The 18,406-nt window shown below is 43.3% G+C and overlaps 1 protein-coding gene across 4 annotated transcripts in view; it reads left to right on the forward strand.

The window, feature by feature from the left end:
- BNIP2 (BCL2 interacting protein 2) overlaps positions 1-18,406 on the forward strand; it is an 84,779-nt gene that overhangs the window by 14,686 nt on the left and 51,687 nt on the right. For 3 of the 4 annotated variants that reach the window (XM_033167859.1, XM_033167861.1, XM_033167863.1), the window contains one exon: positions 1,769-2,723. The exons of the other annotated variant lie outside the window; for it this stretch is intronic. In XM_033167859.1, the coding sequence (XP_033023750.1) occupies positions 1,769-1,817 (49 nt within the window). In that variant the 3' untranslated portion in view covers positions 1,818-2,723. Of the gene's footprint in view, positions 1-1,768; positions 2,724-18,406 lie in introns of those variants that run through there. 4 annotated transcript variants of the gene reach the window in all.

Below are 18,406 nucleotides of genomic sequence, written 5' to 3' on the forward strand. Positions count from 1 at the left end.
TTGGGCAGCCAGTCTGTATGGTTTGTATACAAGGTTTTTGCATCAGGCACAGCATTACTTTGAGGCAAAGCTCAGCTTTTGGTGTCTGAACTGCCCAGCAGTGCTGCCCTCTCCCCTTAAAATGAAACTGGGACTACATTTAAAACGAGCTCACAGGAATCCACTGCTCATTTGCTGTGTTGGTCTTTGCCTCCACAACTGCCATTCATTGACCCGGTTTGCATGTAATGTCACGCCGTGGCTGAGAGTGCGTGTACTCAAGGGAAGGTCACAGGCACTTTGCTTCTCTCCTGGTCCTGCTGCTGTTGTGGAACCCTGAGCTAAGCCATGGTTTTTCATAACATTTGCATTCATACCTGTGCTTATAGTTTGTCTTTCTCCTGACGAACCATGAGCTGCAGCTAAGGTTTGATTTTTGGGAAGGTGCAGAGTGGCCACAATTTCTAATGGGAGTATTTGCATGCCTATGCATTCACACTTAGCCATGGTTTGACTTAATGATGCATGCAAACTGGACCTTTGACTTAACACACAGACCCCCAATTAACTTTCCGCTGTTGTGGAGGAGGAAGGTCTTCACCATAGCTTAAACCAGGGAGAGGTAGAATCAGAGATTTGATACCATTTTCTTGGAGCAGTGAAGGGTTTCAAACGTTGATATTTGGAAGACCTCTGATTTGCTGCTTCTGCCTTTCCTCTAAATATCTGACATAACCTAAATATTAAACTTCACCACCAACTGGAAAGGAGAGGAAAACACATGTGAGGAAGAGAACAGGCTTCATACCAAATCAAATCATTGGTCCATCTAGGTCAGTATTCCCTACACTGGCTGGCATTAGCTCTTTAAGATTTAAGGCAAAAGACATGCCCAGCCCTATCTGGAGATGCTGGTGATTGAACCTGGGACCTTCTGCATGCAAAGCAGATGCTCTGTCACTGAGCTGCAGCCATTGCAGATACCCAGCCCTGTCCCAGCAAGACTGCTTAGAAACTTCGTATGGTTGCAACAGTTCCAAAACTTGGCACGCCTCATTGGCTGCCTGTCAGTAAATTAGGCAATGAGAGTTTTTTTCAAAGCAAAAATACCCTTTATAAAGTTGACTTTCTTGGAGCCGTTGACATCTAGATATACTAACTGTAAGGAACGTTTCACACCACTATATGCTGGCCAACCTGAGTTTGTCACAAGAGTCTACACTCAACATGGAGCTCCAGCGACCCCAAGTACTGTACATGTTGAGTTAACGGGTAGAGATGTCATTATACACAAACTACTAGGGATTTCATTCAATAGGGTCCCGTGCAATGAATAAATTGGTCTGAATAAATTGAGGATAAATGAAGGAAGTGGTATCTTCGGTGCTTTTTTCCTGGGGGGGGGGGAGATGCAGGGGTACGCATACCCCTAAACATTTTGTGAATCTAAGTTTGGCCTCATTGAGGAGCAGTATTTCAATATGAGTAGGAAAATGAGAGTACACCAAAACATATTTTAAGAAAAAAAGCACTGGGTATCTTACTGTATTGTGGTCTATTTTTTCATTTTCCTGTTAATTTGTCATTTTTTAAAGTCACTTTGTATTCTCCTTATAAATTCTAATTCATTATTCTGGGGGGAACTTGCTGCTCTACTTGTGCCTAACAGTTTTGCTGCAATTGCAAAGTAGTAAGCATTACTCTCCCCCCGCCAAAGAATTTTAAATTTCTACACCCTGGTTGAAATTATTTGACATTTCACTTTTCCTCCCTTCTGTCTGATGAGCAGAATTGACCAAGAGCTTAACGGGAAACAGGAGCAGAAGACCGAACAGTAAAGTATTTTATTTTATTTTTGGTGTGTTTTGGAGTCTAACCAAGACTGAAGGAAGTGCCGATGGAATGACGTCTTGCATGATCAAAACCTCTTCTGCGGAGGAGGAGGAGGAGAACTGCCTGCCTCTGGACATTTACCCAATGGACTACTCGCTGCTGAATGGATTTGCAAGTCCAGGCTAGACGTTGACACTTAATAGCTGCCTGTTCTATACTGCAGTATCGCAAAGCATCATAGGAAGCACCCATGTTGTTTTTTTTAAAAAAAAATCCTAAATGATGCTTAGTAAATATTTATATGCTTAAATGTTAAGGAAAGAGATAATATATATTTTTATGACTTCTCAAAACAATTATAATGTTTATCTGCAAAACCCTCGCAGGTAAGCCGTGCTATAAATGACTGTTTCATTTATTTGATAATAAAAGTGCATGGCAATTTCCTATAAACGGTCAAACACTTCTTGCCTAACAGAAAGAAAAGCAAATTAACATGGCCTCATTGATTAGCTAAGCTAGCAAGATCCCCTTGATTTTCTTGCATAAACACGGAGGTTCTTTTGTTTCCCATATTGGGCGTACCCTGCTTGCGGAGGTGTCCTTGACACAAAAAAGACACCACCTGAGTCTTAAGTTTCTTTGGCCAGAGGGCTTTTTATATTTGGTCTGGAATGGCTGCGCTTCTGAAACAGATGGATGTCCTGAAACAAGGAACTAAGGATGTTTACAGAACCTTTGCTGTAATCTTTGGCTGATGGAACTGTGCATGTGTTAGAGCCCTAGTTTCCAGATTGGGTACAAAGCACCGTATTGGTATAGGTGAACCACCCTGAGAACAATAGGTGCCTTCCAGTCAAGCTGGAGATCAAGGTTGGAATTGCATTTTGTAAGGAACACAGGGCTGTTGCCCCCAAATGGTGTGCCCCCTCCTGCAATGTTGAGGTCCCCCCCCCCATGACATGAAGCACACCTCTTCTCATATCCTGATGTCACTCGGGCTTTCTTGCTCACCAGTAATGTGGGTTGGAGAAACGCACAGCATGTTGGCATCAGGATATGGTTGGTGTGGTGCATTGCCTGCTATGGAGAAGGAACGCCTGGCACAGGTGTGTACTTGGTGACAGCCCTCTGCTGCTTGTAAAAGCAGCCTTCAGCAAGTGGGCCCCCTCTGGGTGCTTTGCCTTACAGCTCCCATCAGCCCCAGCCAGCAGGCTTTGTGGCCAGGTTCCCATGCACCTTTCACAAGCACTAAATTCACTTTATGTACTTTTTTTTAAAAGGAGTCTGTGTGTGTATATAAATTCTGCATGTTCAGAAGCCTTTTCACCTGTGTGCAGAAATTGGCTGCGCTTGTGCGGCAGGATCTATAAACTGCAGACCTAAGCATATGCACTAATTCCTATAGGTTAATCCTCAAAGCAGTTGCCTTGCAGCAGAGATCTTAACACACACTTTGCTGACCATGGAAGACATGGTTTTTAAAAAAGTTTTTGCTTATTCACAACACAGTTGAAAACACCCTTTTGTCTCCAAACTGTTTACTTGGAAATGCCGCCCTTGTGTCAGTGTATGAACTTAGTCAATAAATAGTGTTTTTACAGAAAGGACAATGTGTTTTAATTGGGTGTTTTTCTTACAAAGAGTTCTGGCACTCTTCAGAGTGTGTGTTCACAGATAAAGTGGTGGTAGTTGTGTTACTGTCAAGGTTCATTGACTTATCAGAGTCTCTTGTACACCCTGGATGTTAATGTAATGCCGCCTTGTTGGAAATGAATGCTGCTGCTCCATTTATCCTGGAGTGGGGAAGAGTTACCTAAAGGAATTGCAGGACAGATTTCCTGTGTTGACACTTACGATGCCTGCTATTTGAGGTGGCAGAAGAGCCACTCTGCAGAATGGAAAACCTACGCCTAGATGGACGTTATACACTGACTGTTGCACTTGCTGTTTGGAAATCTGAAAAACTTGTGGTATGGTTTATTTATATACCACTTTTTAATTCAAGGCTCCTAAAAGCAGTGAGCAACAATATATATTAATGCAAATAAAATAAATGTACACTGTATCAATCAAAACAAAATAGCATCAGAATACAGATCATGTAATAGGACTTGATTCTCACGAGGTGGAGTGCAGAAATATTCCATTCTACTTTGGTTCTTTGCAAGAGCAAATAAGTCACCAGAATACCCTTGTTGGGATTTCTTTTTACTCATCATGATAGTCAGAACCTCTCAAGCTTGGCTGTAGGAATGGGGGACCTGTGGCCCTCCACATGTTAGCTGTGCCGGCTGAGGGTGAAGGGCATTGGAAGGCCAGCATCACTCCTGCTCTATTGCTTCACTTGATGTGGATTTTAGCAGGCAGCGTTAGAGTGAAGGTGGTTTGATTAGCCAGGTCTTGCATCCCTACCTGTAGCCCATTGAAAACCTTCTGAAGGCCAGAAGACCCTCTGGAGTGGCGTTCAAGTGTAGTGTGAGGGGTGACAATAAAAAGGAAAGCCAGAAGTTCCTTTAGTTTCTCATCTGTTTTACAGCTTCCTAAGGGCTGGTGTTTTGTTCTCTGTTGTGGCATGCTACAAGACACCTGGAATTTAGAACGGTTTGCCTTTGGAAAACTTTGACACACTTCTATGCAATATGCTTGCGCAAAGTAAAACCAGTGTCTGGGGCAGTATGCACTGAATGGCAGTTGCTGTAATTCATAAGCAGAGAGAGTGTTGTTTCATGGCCTGTTTGTGGGCTTCCCAGGGGCACGTGGTTGGTCGCTGGAGATTAGGATGTTGGCCTGGATGGGTCTCTGGCATGGTAAAGCAGGACTCTTACGTTCTTATGACTTTATGTGGCCTCTGCATAAGTAAATGAGACTTGCACCACCAGTTTCCCTTACTCTAAAATGGGGGCAAGTAACTTCAGAGCTCCAGTTCACATGCAGGCCTTGGCAAGCTTCAGCCTCTTGTAGGAATCTTGTTGGCACTGAAATCTTTTAACAATCCCAGCCAGTTGTAAACCAGAGATATTCAGAAAACCAAAAGCTTTGATGAGGCATCCCTGCTTTTAAATAATCTGTAGAAAGGATGTGTGGGAGGTTTTTTAAAAAAGTGCTAGCTTTCACTAACTTACATAGAAAACTTCTTAATTGTTTTATATTCAAGAGAATCTCAAAGTGATATACGTAATATGCATAAAATACATGGTAAAATATTAATATAAATAATCAAGTAATAGCCTATTAAAATAACATACTAGCGATTCAATAATACCCACAGTTTTCCTCAGTACAAAATCCCAACCAGTTATTTTGTATGACAAGGAGGACTGGCCAGATGACAACTCCTACAGCCTCAGAATTTAAATAAAAGCAATATCTGGTCTGGCCTGGGGCAGCACATTCCCATCCTCCCTGCCTCACATCTGGGAACATAGGTAGCTCTGTGCCAATAAGGCTCAATGAGCACTTGTGTATCTAGATTGAAAGAAGGCCTCAGAGAAAATGAACGTGCAGTGACCATCCTGCTCTTTAAAGAGAACTTTGGGAATTTCACAACCGGTATTGCAGCATCACACTGTGGGCTAACATGGTGAAATGTTCATGCATTGTAACAGAGATGTTAATTAACTCCTACAAAGACATAAGTGGCAGGAGGTTTAAAGTTTTAAAAACTATAATTGTTTTGTACGCTTCTCAGTTTTATTTCAGCTCCAGTTTTGCTTTGTTTTTGATTTAGCTCTTAGGGAATATTACTGAATTTTGTTGTGTTGCTATGTAACACCAGGAAGGTGGGGTTGTCTGGGGGTGGCTTCTATGGCTGTTTTCTGTTTCCAGAGAACCTTACACAGCAGGCAAATCTGACCATGGCATGGGGACAAAGAGCACCTCCTGAGTGCAGCACAAGCTTCTTTTAAAACCACAGGCCAGTCAAAAAGTAGCTCTTCCTTTATTTTTGAACAGAATATTCAGTTGCTACTGTCAAGCCTACGAGGCAGATGGCGATAAAGGAATGTTTTGAACAAGAAGGATAATATGAAGTACTTCTAAAGTGCTGCAAATGATTGCTGTTGAGTGGATTTATTTACTTGAATATAAATAGTGGTTTGTTTTTTTAAATGTTGGTATTCTGTATATTTGCTGTTGGGATATGATGAAAGAAATCTGTATGGTGGGGGTACTGGAGTTATGAAAACAGTTTGTGGTAGAAAAAAGGGAAGTTTTAAGAAAACCTATTGCTATGTGTAATATAGGTAGCCTCTGTAGAAAATGGTAGTCTCTTTTTCTGAGCTATTCTGTGGCATATAGTATGCTCACAACTTACGTGGGAGTTATGTTCTGGGGATCACACCTAAAGCGAATTATACACAAATGGCGGGTGCGGTTGCCAAAGTCCTTTTTTTTTTTGAACCTCACCCTCTTTCCACCCCCTATTTCATTTTCTTTTTTTGCCACAAATATAAAGCTGAATGTGCTCAAGTAAGTTAAATGTGTGCAAGTTGCAGGCATCCTGTACTTAAAGCCAAGGTGATTGTAAACCATTCTGCCATTTTAGGTCTTAAACCTGACAGAAATGGGCAGAAGAAGAGGAAGGCTTCTTTGGTGCTGCTATGAATACAGTCCATGCAAACATATTCTAAAAGCAGGAGATATCCTTTTAGAACTGTGTCTTGTTTTGTCAGTGTTCATATAAACCATTTAGCACATTAGATGATAGATTTTCTAAAACTCATATGATTCGTGTAAAATACTTCCTTAGATGAGAAACGAAAACTAACTGCCATGGTTTCCTCCTTCCTCTTCCCAATGGGAGACAATTCTCTGCAGAGCCATTGTTTGGAACTGTCAGCAGCCAGGAGACCTCTCTTGATAAATGGCTGCTTAAGGAAACAAAATCATGATGATTATTTTTGAACATAACTCCTCAAATGGACGGCTGTGGAAGCTTTTGTTTTGATTCGAATGTTAGAAGGAATACTTCCATTTCAACTGTGCAAGTGTACAAGGCAGCCATGCCCAAGATCCTTTCAGTGAAAGTTACCTGTCACTTCTCACTCATTGCTTTCCATTTAACACCCTGAACTGACTTAAGAATAACACGTATTAAAAACATTTTCAAATCCAATATTGATACAGACTCAGAAGTATTGTTGGGAAAGGGAGGTCTTAACTAGATATTGAAAAGACAGTAAGGACAACACCCATCTGATACGTTGTATATATACATGCTGTTTGTTCATCAATGAAATTTCGGACATGTGATGCCATTCATGCTACCCTGGGATAGCTGTGGGAGGAGCTTGGCGAAAGGATGTGTACCAGTTGGTTGTGCTGACCTTAGAATTAGCAGACCCAACCTAGGGTCTGTATCCAATGTTACTTATTCACTAGCGCAAGGTTGGGTTTTAATGGTGCACAACACGTTTCACCCACAGAACAAATATACTGCTGGGTGACTTTAACTCAAGCTACATCGTCCAGCCTGGACACTGAAGTCCAGCTCTGAGGGCCTTCTGGCGGTTCCCTCACTGTGAGACGTGAATAAACTTATTTGTGCCACTCCTAAAATCTCTATTGACGGATCTGCTAGGAAGACTGACCTGCGAGGGGTCAGAGGACTGAACCAATAGAGGAGGGGGGGACGTTTGTGTGTCTTTATTGTGATTTATTGTGGAATGATGATTTCCCTTTCCCTACAAAAAAACAAATTGCCACAATTCTGCTTAAGTGGCTGGTGGGGGGGGGCAGGGGTGAGGGGAGATACCTGCCATTTCTGCATGCCCTGCAGAGTTTTCCTTCTGCCACAGGGTGGCAGCCAATCTCTGAAAATTGGGAAATCACAAAGCTGGATTCAGTTGTAACCTGGATAACAAGCAGCGGAATCTGTCAAGAGCTTCACTGGTACAAATGTGGAATAGTTCTGCTTTGGCTACATCGGATATATGTTGCCAAAATTTCGTGCTTTATGAGGCTAAGCCTATATCCCCAGAAGTATGGCCTGCTATCAGATATATGTGGGGATTGCAGGTGTCAAGATTAAATCAAAATACATATTGGACAGTGATTCTGTGCACAACTGGAAGTTAGCGTCGGTGAACTCAGTAGGACTCAGGACTAATCCAGCCAAGCTGCTTAAGAATAAAACTTAACTTGCAGAATTAATTTGATGCTCCTTCAGAGAGGAACCTTTCCTTTGTGGTACTTCACTGCACAATACATATTTGGGTGTGGTGATGGCTGTTAACCTGGATGGCTATAAAAGGGGATTAGACAACTGGGGATTACATATAAAAGGAGAAGGGAAGTCTGTCAGTGCTATTAACCGTGATACCTTGGTGGAGCCTCCAGCTTCAGAGACAGTGCATCTTGGAATATGAGTTGCTGGGGAGTGCTGTTACTTCCATACCCTGCTTATAGGCTTACAAAAGGCATCTGATCAGCCACAGTAGTACTGTATGTAAGATGCTGGACTAGATGGTGCCATCTGCAAATTGCATGAGCATTCCCTCAATTCCTTCATCCAGAGACAACAACAACAGACACAGGACAAAATCCTGCAGCCCCCCACTTGTCAGTTTTTTCCAGGATGATGAGGAACTCTTTGAGTTCAGGATTCAGGTAGGTAGCCGTGTTGGACTGACGTTGTCGAAATAACAAATTAAAAAATTGTCCAGTATGCGGGTGGCACTGTGGTCTAAACCACAGAGCCTAGGGCTTGCCGATCAGAAGGTCGGCGGTTCGATTCCCCGCGATGGGGTGAGCTCCCGTTTCTCGGTCCCTGCTCCTGCCCACCCAGCAGTTCGAAAGCACATCAAAGTGCAAGTAGATAAATAGGTACTGCTCCAGCGGGAAGGTAAACGGCGTTTCCGTGCGCTGCTCTGGTTTGCCAGAAGCGGCTTAGTCATGCTGGCCACATGACCCAGAAGCTGTCTGCGGACAAACGCTGGCTCCCTTGGCCTATAGAGTGAGATGAGCACTGCAACCCCTGAGTTGTCTGCAACTGTTACCTTTTAAGGTGCTACTGGACAATTAAAAAAAAAATCTTTGAGTTCAGTCAGTCAACCACCTAGCGGTTCGAAAGCATAACGGTGCAAGTAGATAAATAGGTACCACTGCAGCAGGAAAGTAAACAGCGTTTTGGTGCGCTCTGGCTTCCGTCACAGTGTTCCGTTGCCCAGAAGCGGTTAAGTCATGCTGGCCACATGATCTGGAAAGCTGTCTGTGGACAAACATCGGCTCCCTTGGCCTGAAGCGAGATGAGCAACATATACCATAGCCGCCTTTGACTGGACTTAACTGTCCAGTGGTCCTTTACCTTTACCAACCAGCTACAAATCCACTTAACAGTTACCTTGTTCAACTCACATTTCACCAGCTTTCTTGCAAGAATATAATGGGTGACTTTCAAAAGCATTTTGAAATCAAGACACACTATTTCCACAACACTCCCCTGATCCTTGAAGTTTGTAACTCTACCAAAAGGAGAAATGAAAATCATCAAGCATGACATGCAGGAGCTTCCACTTAATTATCTAATTCCTGTGTATTATAGAATTATTATTTTTTTTAGAAAGCACTACAATTTTCTAAACGCTGTATATGAGTATTTTATGATTACAAGATAGCCCGTGCTTGCAGGCTGACAAGCTAAGAGGCATGACACAGAAGGAATTGGGTGGGCAGAGGAAAGCAAATATTGGGTTGCCTCCTAGCAGCCTTTGGTATCCTGGTCAACGGAAGAGGATAGAGTGTGCCTCCTCCGCTTCTTTAGCTCTAGGGCAGCTGGCAGTTTGAACTGGAGTGATCTTTTTAGCAGGGAGGAAGCAAATTTCCTGCATTTCCTCTGGCTGATGGATGGAGCCATGCTCCTGGGAAGGGGATGGAATCCCTGCCTCTTTGCACATAGAAAACTAACATGTCAGGGATAAGGCTCCTTTTGCCTCTCCTGCTAGTTTTCTAGGTGCAGGGATTTTTGTGTATCTATGGAGGAGTTTTTCATCCTGGAACTCCCCACTTTGATACAGAAGTGCTACAGTCCAGGGAAGGCTTCCCATGAACTAGGTCAACCAAGTGGACAAAAGCGAGGCATTACTTACTATACAACAAACTGCCTGTTATTCTCTTTCCCTGGTTTTATTTTCCCAAGAATAAACTGCCACAATCCCCTCCTTGTTAGTCTAGTGTCGCTTCCACCTATTCAGTCATTGATGAGATGTTTGTTTGTCTCTCTTGTGTTTCTGGATGTTTGCATTAATTTAAAAGTGGCCTCATGCTCTCTGTAGCTATCAGAGAGTTGCTTCCCTAAATATTACAGTGGGGACTCGTAATTGGTCCACCATTGTGCCCATCTGGGCTTCCCCAATGCTCCTTTTGTATGCAAAGTTAATGTAATTAGCAATGTGTTAAGCTTGTAAAGGACTCTGGTGTTGCAACAAACACATGGGTAATTATGAAATGATAGCCAAGCTTTAGGCTCATTCTGGGGATAGAGTCTGTGGCTGCAGAGTCTTTCACCCTAAGTTCAGTGGCTCTTTATCCCCCTCTTTGCCAATTCCCAGGCAGCCATGAGTAATTCCTCATTAACCTTAACATAAAAAGGGAAACCCATTTCTACTCAGTCAGCTGGGTGCTGTTTTGCTTGTGTCTATCAACGGGGAGGGTCATATTGTCTCTACTAATTATGCTTCAAAACCCTACATCCTACCAAAAAGAACAAATTTAAAGAATGATTGAATGGACAAATTTGAAGCAGGATTACATGAACATACAAAGCTGCTCTTATCCTTAATTGGACTACTTGTCCATCTAGACTAGTTTTATCAGTTGTCCCTAGCAGAGGCCCTCCAAGTTCACCAACCAGAGGTGTTAGCATCACACCTCAGGACCACGGTTGTATCTCTGCAAGGTGCTGGAGGTGCGGCTACCCTTGGGTTTGGTGCAGAGGCTCGAGCTGGCACAGAATACCATGACTCAGTTGCTTGCAGGGGACAAACCACCCCCAGCATAAAACAACTTGCTTGTGGGATTTGCACTGGCTATAAATCCATTCTTGGGCCACGTCCAAGGTTCTGGAACTAACCTAAAGGCTCAGGGCCAGGTTACCCGAGAGACTCCCTTATCCTTTATGCACCAGGTAGATCACTGGTCTGTGGGAGTGTCTCTCCTGCAAGTTCCAAAGATCTCAGGAGCTTGGTCCACAATTACTTAGAGCAGGGAGGGCTTTTAGGGTGGCTGCCCACGTTCTGTGGACTAGCATTCCCGTTGATGCTATTCAGGCTGCCCTGCAAACAAATCAGAACAACCTGCTATTTCTTTCTTTCTGCCTGTCTCTCACACACACAAACCCACAGCTGCGGTTTATCCAGAACAGAAAACTAAGCACAATTCATAGTTAATTGGGACTGTTGAAGCATATATAAAACATCTGAAGGTGTTGAAGGCCAAGGTGTAGACTTAAGTCTCGCTTTCTACACAGAAGAGAGTTCAGATAAAAGCAGTAGAACAGAGCCTTGAGTCTGATGCGGCCTTGCTTAACCTAATGCTTTATCTAGCTTGGTTTTTTTTTATAAGCGTATGTAAAGGAGCTTGCACTGAATGACTCATCAAAAATAATTATGAAATAAAATAAAATAACAATAATTTAGACCCAGCTCTAGTCAAGTCACTATTTAATGTTACTTTCTCTATTTGCTGTGATAAGCATTAAAATTTGCTTGCTGGTTGATTAATCATTGTTTAGCAATGTGCAGTGGAGTCCAGTAAACGGTTTGAAATTGCCACAGTGTAATAAATGGTTATTTGATAATGAATGAAATTGTTTGAAAATACTGTTAAAATGTCAGCTTTTAACACACAGATCATTCGTCAAAAAGTGAATGCAAACATGGAAACCACCCAGTGACACCATAAATATACTGCAACAAATGCAGGGCAAATAGCAGGGAAACTGGAATAAATTGATATATGAAGTTAATTTCAATCTGTAAAAGTAATTGCATTGGTTTAACTTATTTAACTCTTCTTACAGTAATATTTATGGTGGAGGGTGAAAGTAAAGAAATAAATGATGATAAATAGATAAAAGACATAGGAAATGGGAATTGTTTTCCAATTTAATTACACTGTCACATAAAATTATCACTCAGATACACAATGCCGACAGCAGGAATACATTAAAACTCTATTATGCTCTGTAGAATGGCATAGTATCTGTTATTGTTTATGCCATAAATATTTTTGTTCTTTCATATTATCTTCCATCTTTCCGGATTGCTAAATACCACAGGCCTGAGCTTGTTTGCTCAAAGGGAACATCCCTGGGACTTATTTCCAAGCAGGTGCGCTTTGAGTCACAATCCCATGTGGAAAAGTTATTAGGAATTGCTTTCATCCTTTTGCTAATGCTTTTATCCTAAAATAGGCGAAATGTGAATTCTTTTAAACTTTCCTCCTGCTGGCCATTACAATATATAGGTTCTGTGTGTATTGCATTATCTAGTCCTCCTCTGGACACAATTAAGGGTGTTGTTTGAGGTCAGAGTCAGCAGAGTGTGAGGCTCCAATCGAAGACTTGGTGGCAGAGGACATATTTTCCATGCAGAAGGCGTTTCTTTCCTGGCACATTTATTCCCCAGCCTTTCAAGCCTGGGTTGGGAAAAGCCTCTGTCAGAAATCCCGGAAAGCCACTGCCAGTCAGTGTAGAGGAGAGGTAGCCAACATGGTACCCTCCAGATGTTGCTGGACTACACTCCTGTCAGCCCCAAGCCAGCATTTCCAATGGTCATGGATGATGGGAGTTGTAGGCCTGGAACATCTGCAGGGCACTTCACTGACTATCCTTGGTGTTCAGCAGACCAATATGTAAGCTTTGTTACATGCCCTTTCTACCTACAGTACCTGTCTATCTATAAATATAATAAAAATGTAAGAATGTTGTCACACTGAATTTGTTTAGTCACAGACAGGTACTGCTGTGAACTACAGCATGATGACAAATGGGGCTCTCAGAGCTTCTGGGCCATCACAGCACCATCAGAGGGTGAGGCAGAAGGAACTGCAGAGGGAGACAGCAGGTGAGTTTGTGGGAAGGTGGCCAAATAGGTAGGTGGCAATAAGCAGGTGGGTGGGCTGGCGAGTTGCTGGGGTTTGGAAAGGTCTAGCGGGGTGGGGTAGTTTTGGCAAGCTGTATGGGGTCTTGGTGGCCTTGGCAAGGTGGAAAGGGATGGGGTGAATGGTTTTGACAAGGAGTAAATGGTGGGGGTGAGTGACTTTCGGGACGGAGGTTGTGGGGGTAGGTGGGGTTAGCAAGCAAAAGGAACAGGAGTGCATCCCCTAGTACATATAATAATGATGCAGGTGTGCTGTCACACTGCAGTTTGCTTGGCCACAGGCAGGTGGCGCTGCAAACTACAGCATGATAAGAGGAGCTGAATGGCTGACAAGCCATGGAGGGACAGTCAGAACAGGTGGTGGCAGCCCCTCTCAGCTCCACTGGCTGACTGGTTCCCCTGCCTCTAGGATCATGATCCCCAGGCTGGCTGGCATTGCTACTAGGCACAATCCCGTCTTCCCGGCCACTTTGGGGACCCACTACTTCTGCTACTGCTGTACAATCAATTAGGATGAAGAGTTGATCTGAAAGGAGGAGCACAGGAAGGAAGCCAGAAGAAGTGGTCAGTTGGCCTGTAATCCAGGGCTGCAGCTGCCTCTGATCTTCATCTGAGCATGAGATGAAAAAGGTTCTAAGCATTTGGTGATCCTTCCACTTCTCCTTTGCACATCCATTGTGGTTGGGGATAGGTGAAGCTGGGGAGTAGAGGCAAGAGCACAGCACTTAGTAAGAAATATTTCAGCTAACAGATGGGGTTAAGGCAGCTATTGGTCCTACTTTGGAATTTAAGAGAGTGACTGAGCTGTGGCTTTAACAACATTAGACAAATTATTGGAGGATAACGCTATCCATGGCTACCAGCCATGATGTTCCTCCACTGCCAGAAGAAGTATGCCTCTGAATGCCATTGGCTGGGAATCACAAATGGGAAGAGTGTTACTGCATTGATGTCCTGCTTGTGGGTTTCTCACAATGGGCTTTTGGTTGGCCTCTTTGAGATCAGGATGTTGGACTAGATAGGCCTTCAGTCTAATCCAACAGGGCTTGCTCCTCTACTTAGCATCTGTGCTACCTGAGGATTTCCCAAGGTCCTGCAGGCCCTAGCTTGAGAAAGCAGACCTAGCCTCGGTCATGTGTGCAATACTTCCATCCAGCCAAGACTACTGTCGGAGGCAGATTTAGGGGAGGCGCAACCAGTTCACCCGCACTGGGCAGCAAACCAAGAGGGCACCGCAAGGGGGTGCTGCAGCAATGATGAACAAATGGCAGATGGCATTCCCCTGTGCTGGAGCAATGGCAGCAAGTGCTCAGGGACTGAACCCAGGACCTTCTGTATTCAAAGCATACACTCTGCCACTGAGCTTTTGTCTATACCAAGTTTCAACCTGCCTGACTTCTGCTTTAATTCTGTTTATTGCCTGCCTGTCACCCCATGGCACTTGTTCACCCTTGGACTTGAGCTGCTGGCATCCAGCTCCCTTCCAGCTCCACATTCACTGATGGAAAAACAGCGCAAACCATGCAATGACCCCAAATAAATGGGAACTTCTGAAAGAAGCTCCAAACCCACGAGATGCTTGAAAAACAAGACAAACAATTAAGAATGAATTGATGAAGGGAAAACCTTCTACAATATTCCTAGAATGGTCCATCAAGCGTCCATAAATTAAATGAATGGACTTGCTCCAGAACTTTATTCTAGGTCTTAAAAATGATATGTGTATATGCTGTAAGGATGGTTTCTTTTCTCGCCTATTGCTGTAAGACAGGCTATAACTAAAATGAAATACCATTAGAATTTGGAAGTGATCACGGACTGTAATCCAAAATGATCTATTATTTACAGTTCTTATTAAAAATATTGAACATGGAAGACTTTCAACTTCCTGCAGCTTGGCATTCTGTTTGAGTCCGACTTCAATTTCAAAGCTAGTAAAGTCATATATCCAAATTAATGATTGATTTACGGCCTTTATACTCCATATGGTTCCCCTCAAATACGCAATATTTAAAAACACTGGCTGATTTCTTTTTTCCCTTTTTTTTCTTTAATCAGGATATTTCTATAGCCAGTTTTGTGCATTTGTTATGATGCTAAACTCATTTTCATTATCTCTTGCTTTAAATGTTAACATAAAACCCATAATGACAAAAAGAATATCTTTTTATGTGATCATTTCTGCTGTTGTACCAATTTGCAAGATTGATGGATACACCAAATTAGTTATCAAGTGGAGGAGATCTGTGCAATACCATGTTGTGAACACTCCTGCTTCAGTCAAGAAAGCCAACATCACCTTTCGGAGGGGATCTGGGCTATCCTTCTGGCAACCACAAAGTAGATGTGTGTGGCTCTTCTCCATTTCTGTCAGTTGAATCCCATTGCAGGCTGCCAAGCCATTTATATCCAAAGCAAAACCAGGTGAGACTTTTTCATAGAATCCAACTCTAGAATTCGAGTTGAAAGGGGTCCTAAGGGTCATCTAGTCCAATCTCCTGCGATGCGGGAATGACAGCTAAAGAATCCTTGAGAGATGACCATCCAACTTCTGTTGAAAAATCTCCAATTGAGGAAGAGCCTGCCACCTTCTAAGGGAGTTCTTTCCACTGTCAAGTTGTTCCTTAATGTTTAGTTGAAAACTCCTTTCTTGTTGTTTGAATCCATTGGTGCAAGTCCTTCTCTCTAGAGCAGCAGAAAACAAGCTTGCTCAATCTTCAAAGTGGCAGTACTTCAGCTATTTGAAGATGGCCATCATATCACCGCTTAGTCTTCTCTTCTCCAGGCTAAACATACCCGGCTCCCTCAACTGTTCCTCATAAAGCTTGCTTTCCAGACCCTCATCATCTTGGTTGTCACACATTCCAGCTTGTCAATATCCCTCTTAAACAGTGGTGTTCCTTTGCTTGCCAGTCCCAACTATGGAGACCCCAACAGCCCCTTGCACAAGACTACCACATCAGCCAAGAAGGTACCCTCCTCAAGGAACCTGCAAATTTGGAGACATATCCAGCCTCCTACCCCAAATCCTGCCCTATAAGATAATATCCAGGATCCCAATATCAGGAGGGGAGATGACTGAACCTTCCCTGGGAGGAGGATGTCCAAATGAAAGCATGCTCTGGATCAGGGCTCTGCTGATGCTCCAAGATGGAGTTGGCCAGCTATAGAGCTGCTCCTTCGATGCCTAGAAGTTCCCGATTCAACACCTCATCCTTCTCAGCTGTGTGACTTCCTTAGCCAGACAGCTTTCTTAGCAACTTTGATCACTGACCTGCTAGTCAGTTCCCCAGGCTCACTAATAGGACAGGATCCTGAGCTAAACAATAGTGATAATAGGAACGGGATTCTCATAGATATTGGGCTGCAGCTCTTCCTGGGGGTTGGGGTGGGAGAAAGTGGGCCTTTCTGGGAGAGCCACATCTTGGGATCTTGCTGGAAATTTGCTGGAGCTCAGGTGGCTAAGTGACAGTGGCTCCCTAGACCCAGCAACATGGTATGCATCCTCTTTCACTGGATAGGTCAGCAGAGAATTAGGTAGCTACCTGGTTTCCTAGCACTGCCTTCTTGTTTACCATCCATGTCCTTTTAAAATGGATTGGAGGTCTCAACAAGGTAATTTCCCATTTACTTGTAGTCCAGTTATGGAGCAGTCCTGTTGGGAAAATGTCAATGAATCCATCTTGACAAGGTGCCTCACCCAATTGGATTCACATCTTATATCAAACCAAGGATTCCCTGGGTGATCTTGACTATTCTTTGATTCCAGGTCTCTATTTCCTCCATCTCTAAAATGGGCACAACTATGGTCCACTGTAGAGGGCCATTCTGTGCCTGAAGGAGACAAAGCCTGCCAGCTACCATGAACATGGAAAATACTACTGTGATTAAGAATGATGAGGAATTAGCAATTAGTGTATGTAAATCTGCTGAACTAGAAGAATCTCAGTTCTTGCTCTGAATAGGGGAAGAGTTAATTTCTTAGCATGCATGTCCCAGACTTTTTTTTTTGATCAGAGAAAGTCACGTAGTCTACAGCTGAAAATCTGGACATCTACAATATTTGTTGTGTGGTTTATAATTATTCTTAATGCCCTTGCAAACACATGTAATAAAATGCTAACAAACCATCATCCATTACCTAATTATATTTATCTAGACAGACAATGCTGAGGGTGGGCAAAGCCTACAGTAAAAAATATTGTTTTTCATTTGGCAAATAAAGCCTACATTTACAACTTAATTATCCCCTTGTAGTGCTGTAGAGAGTGATTTCAGTTAATCATTCTTGGGTCCTAAGAATCCCCACCCCACCCCCACTCAGAAAACATGAGGTTTAAAATGTATGTTGACTCCCAATTAAGTCTACTTCCCCTCTGGTAGGGGAGTTGTTAATGGGATTTAAATGTTTTTTGCCGGTTTCAGTGGGATCCACGACAGGAGATTTTCCCTCCCCCTGTCTTTGATGAAATACCTTTCCTGGTAAAAGACGAATAGGGAAGATTGTTAACTATTTTGCAAAACATGCTTTTGCAAAATATCCTAATTAACGCATATACTTCCAGGCTCCTGTTCCTGATCATCAAGAAAGTAGGGCGAGTCCCAAAGACTCTCATTAGTGAGTGCTGGATGTACATCCGATGGAGACAATGCTGTCAATCTGATGGTGACCCCTTCAGCAAGCTTTTGGTTCAGCTGGGCCAGTTCATATACTGGTAGCTTGTGAGCTTTCCATGTGCTCCCTGAGACATGTGGAAATGTGACAGCACATAAAAGGACCAACACAGGTGTGCAAAGTATGGCATTTTGGCAGCAAGGCCCACATGGAAGGCTTGATATCTCCACACAGTCCTTGCCTTGCCACAAGTCATCCATCAATCTCATGGTCTGAGGAGGTGATGGGCATGGCTGCTATAAGATGCCCTTGAATATTATTTGGAAATGTCACCTGGTCCAGAATACTATGGCTGGTTATTGGGAGCCCATAACTTCTTTGTTATAGCAGTTGCAGTGGCCACCAATTTGTTTTCGAACCCAGTTCAATGTTGGGTTGGGGCCAATGAATGTTGGAAGATTCAGGACAGATAAAAGACGAAAGTTCTCCATGCAGTGCACAGTTAAACTATGGAACTCATTCCCACAGGAGGCAGTGATGGACTGCTTTAAAAGATGATTGGACACCTTCACTGATATTAAGGCCATCAGTGGCTCCTAGCCATGATGCCTGTGCTCTACCTGCATAATTGGAGGCAGTAAACGCTTCTCAATACCAGCTGCTGGAAACCACAGGAGGGAAGGGCACTCTTGCATTTGGGTGGCCACTGTGAAAACAGGATGCTGGTCTAGATGGGCCACTGACTCGATCCAGTAGGCTCTTTTTTCTGTTGTTATGCTGGTTATGGACTTCCATGCTCCATACAGTTTAGGACCAGGTTACCTGAAGGACTTTCTCCTCAGATCTGGGCTTGCCTGTATATTAAAATCTGCAGAAGATG

The sequence above is a fragment of the Lacerta agilis genome, chromosome 13 (assembly GCF_009819535.1).
Source record: "Lacerta agilis isolate rLacAgi1 chromosome 13, rLacAgi1.pri, whole genome shotgun sequence".
Taxonomy (NCBI): domain Eukaryota; kingdom Metazoa; phylum Chordata; class Lepidosauria; order Squamata; family Lacertidae; genus Lacerta; species Lacerta agilis.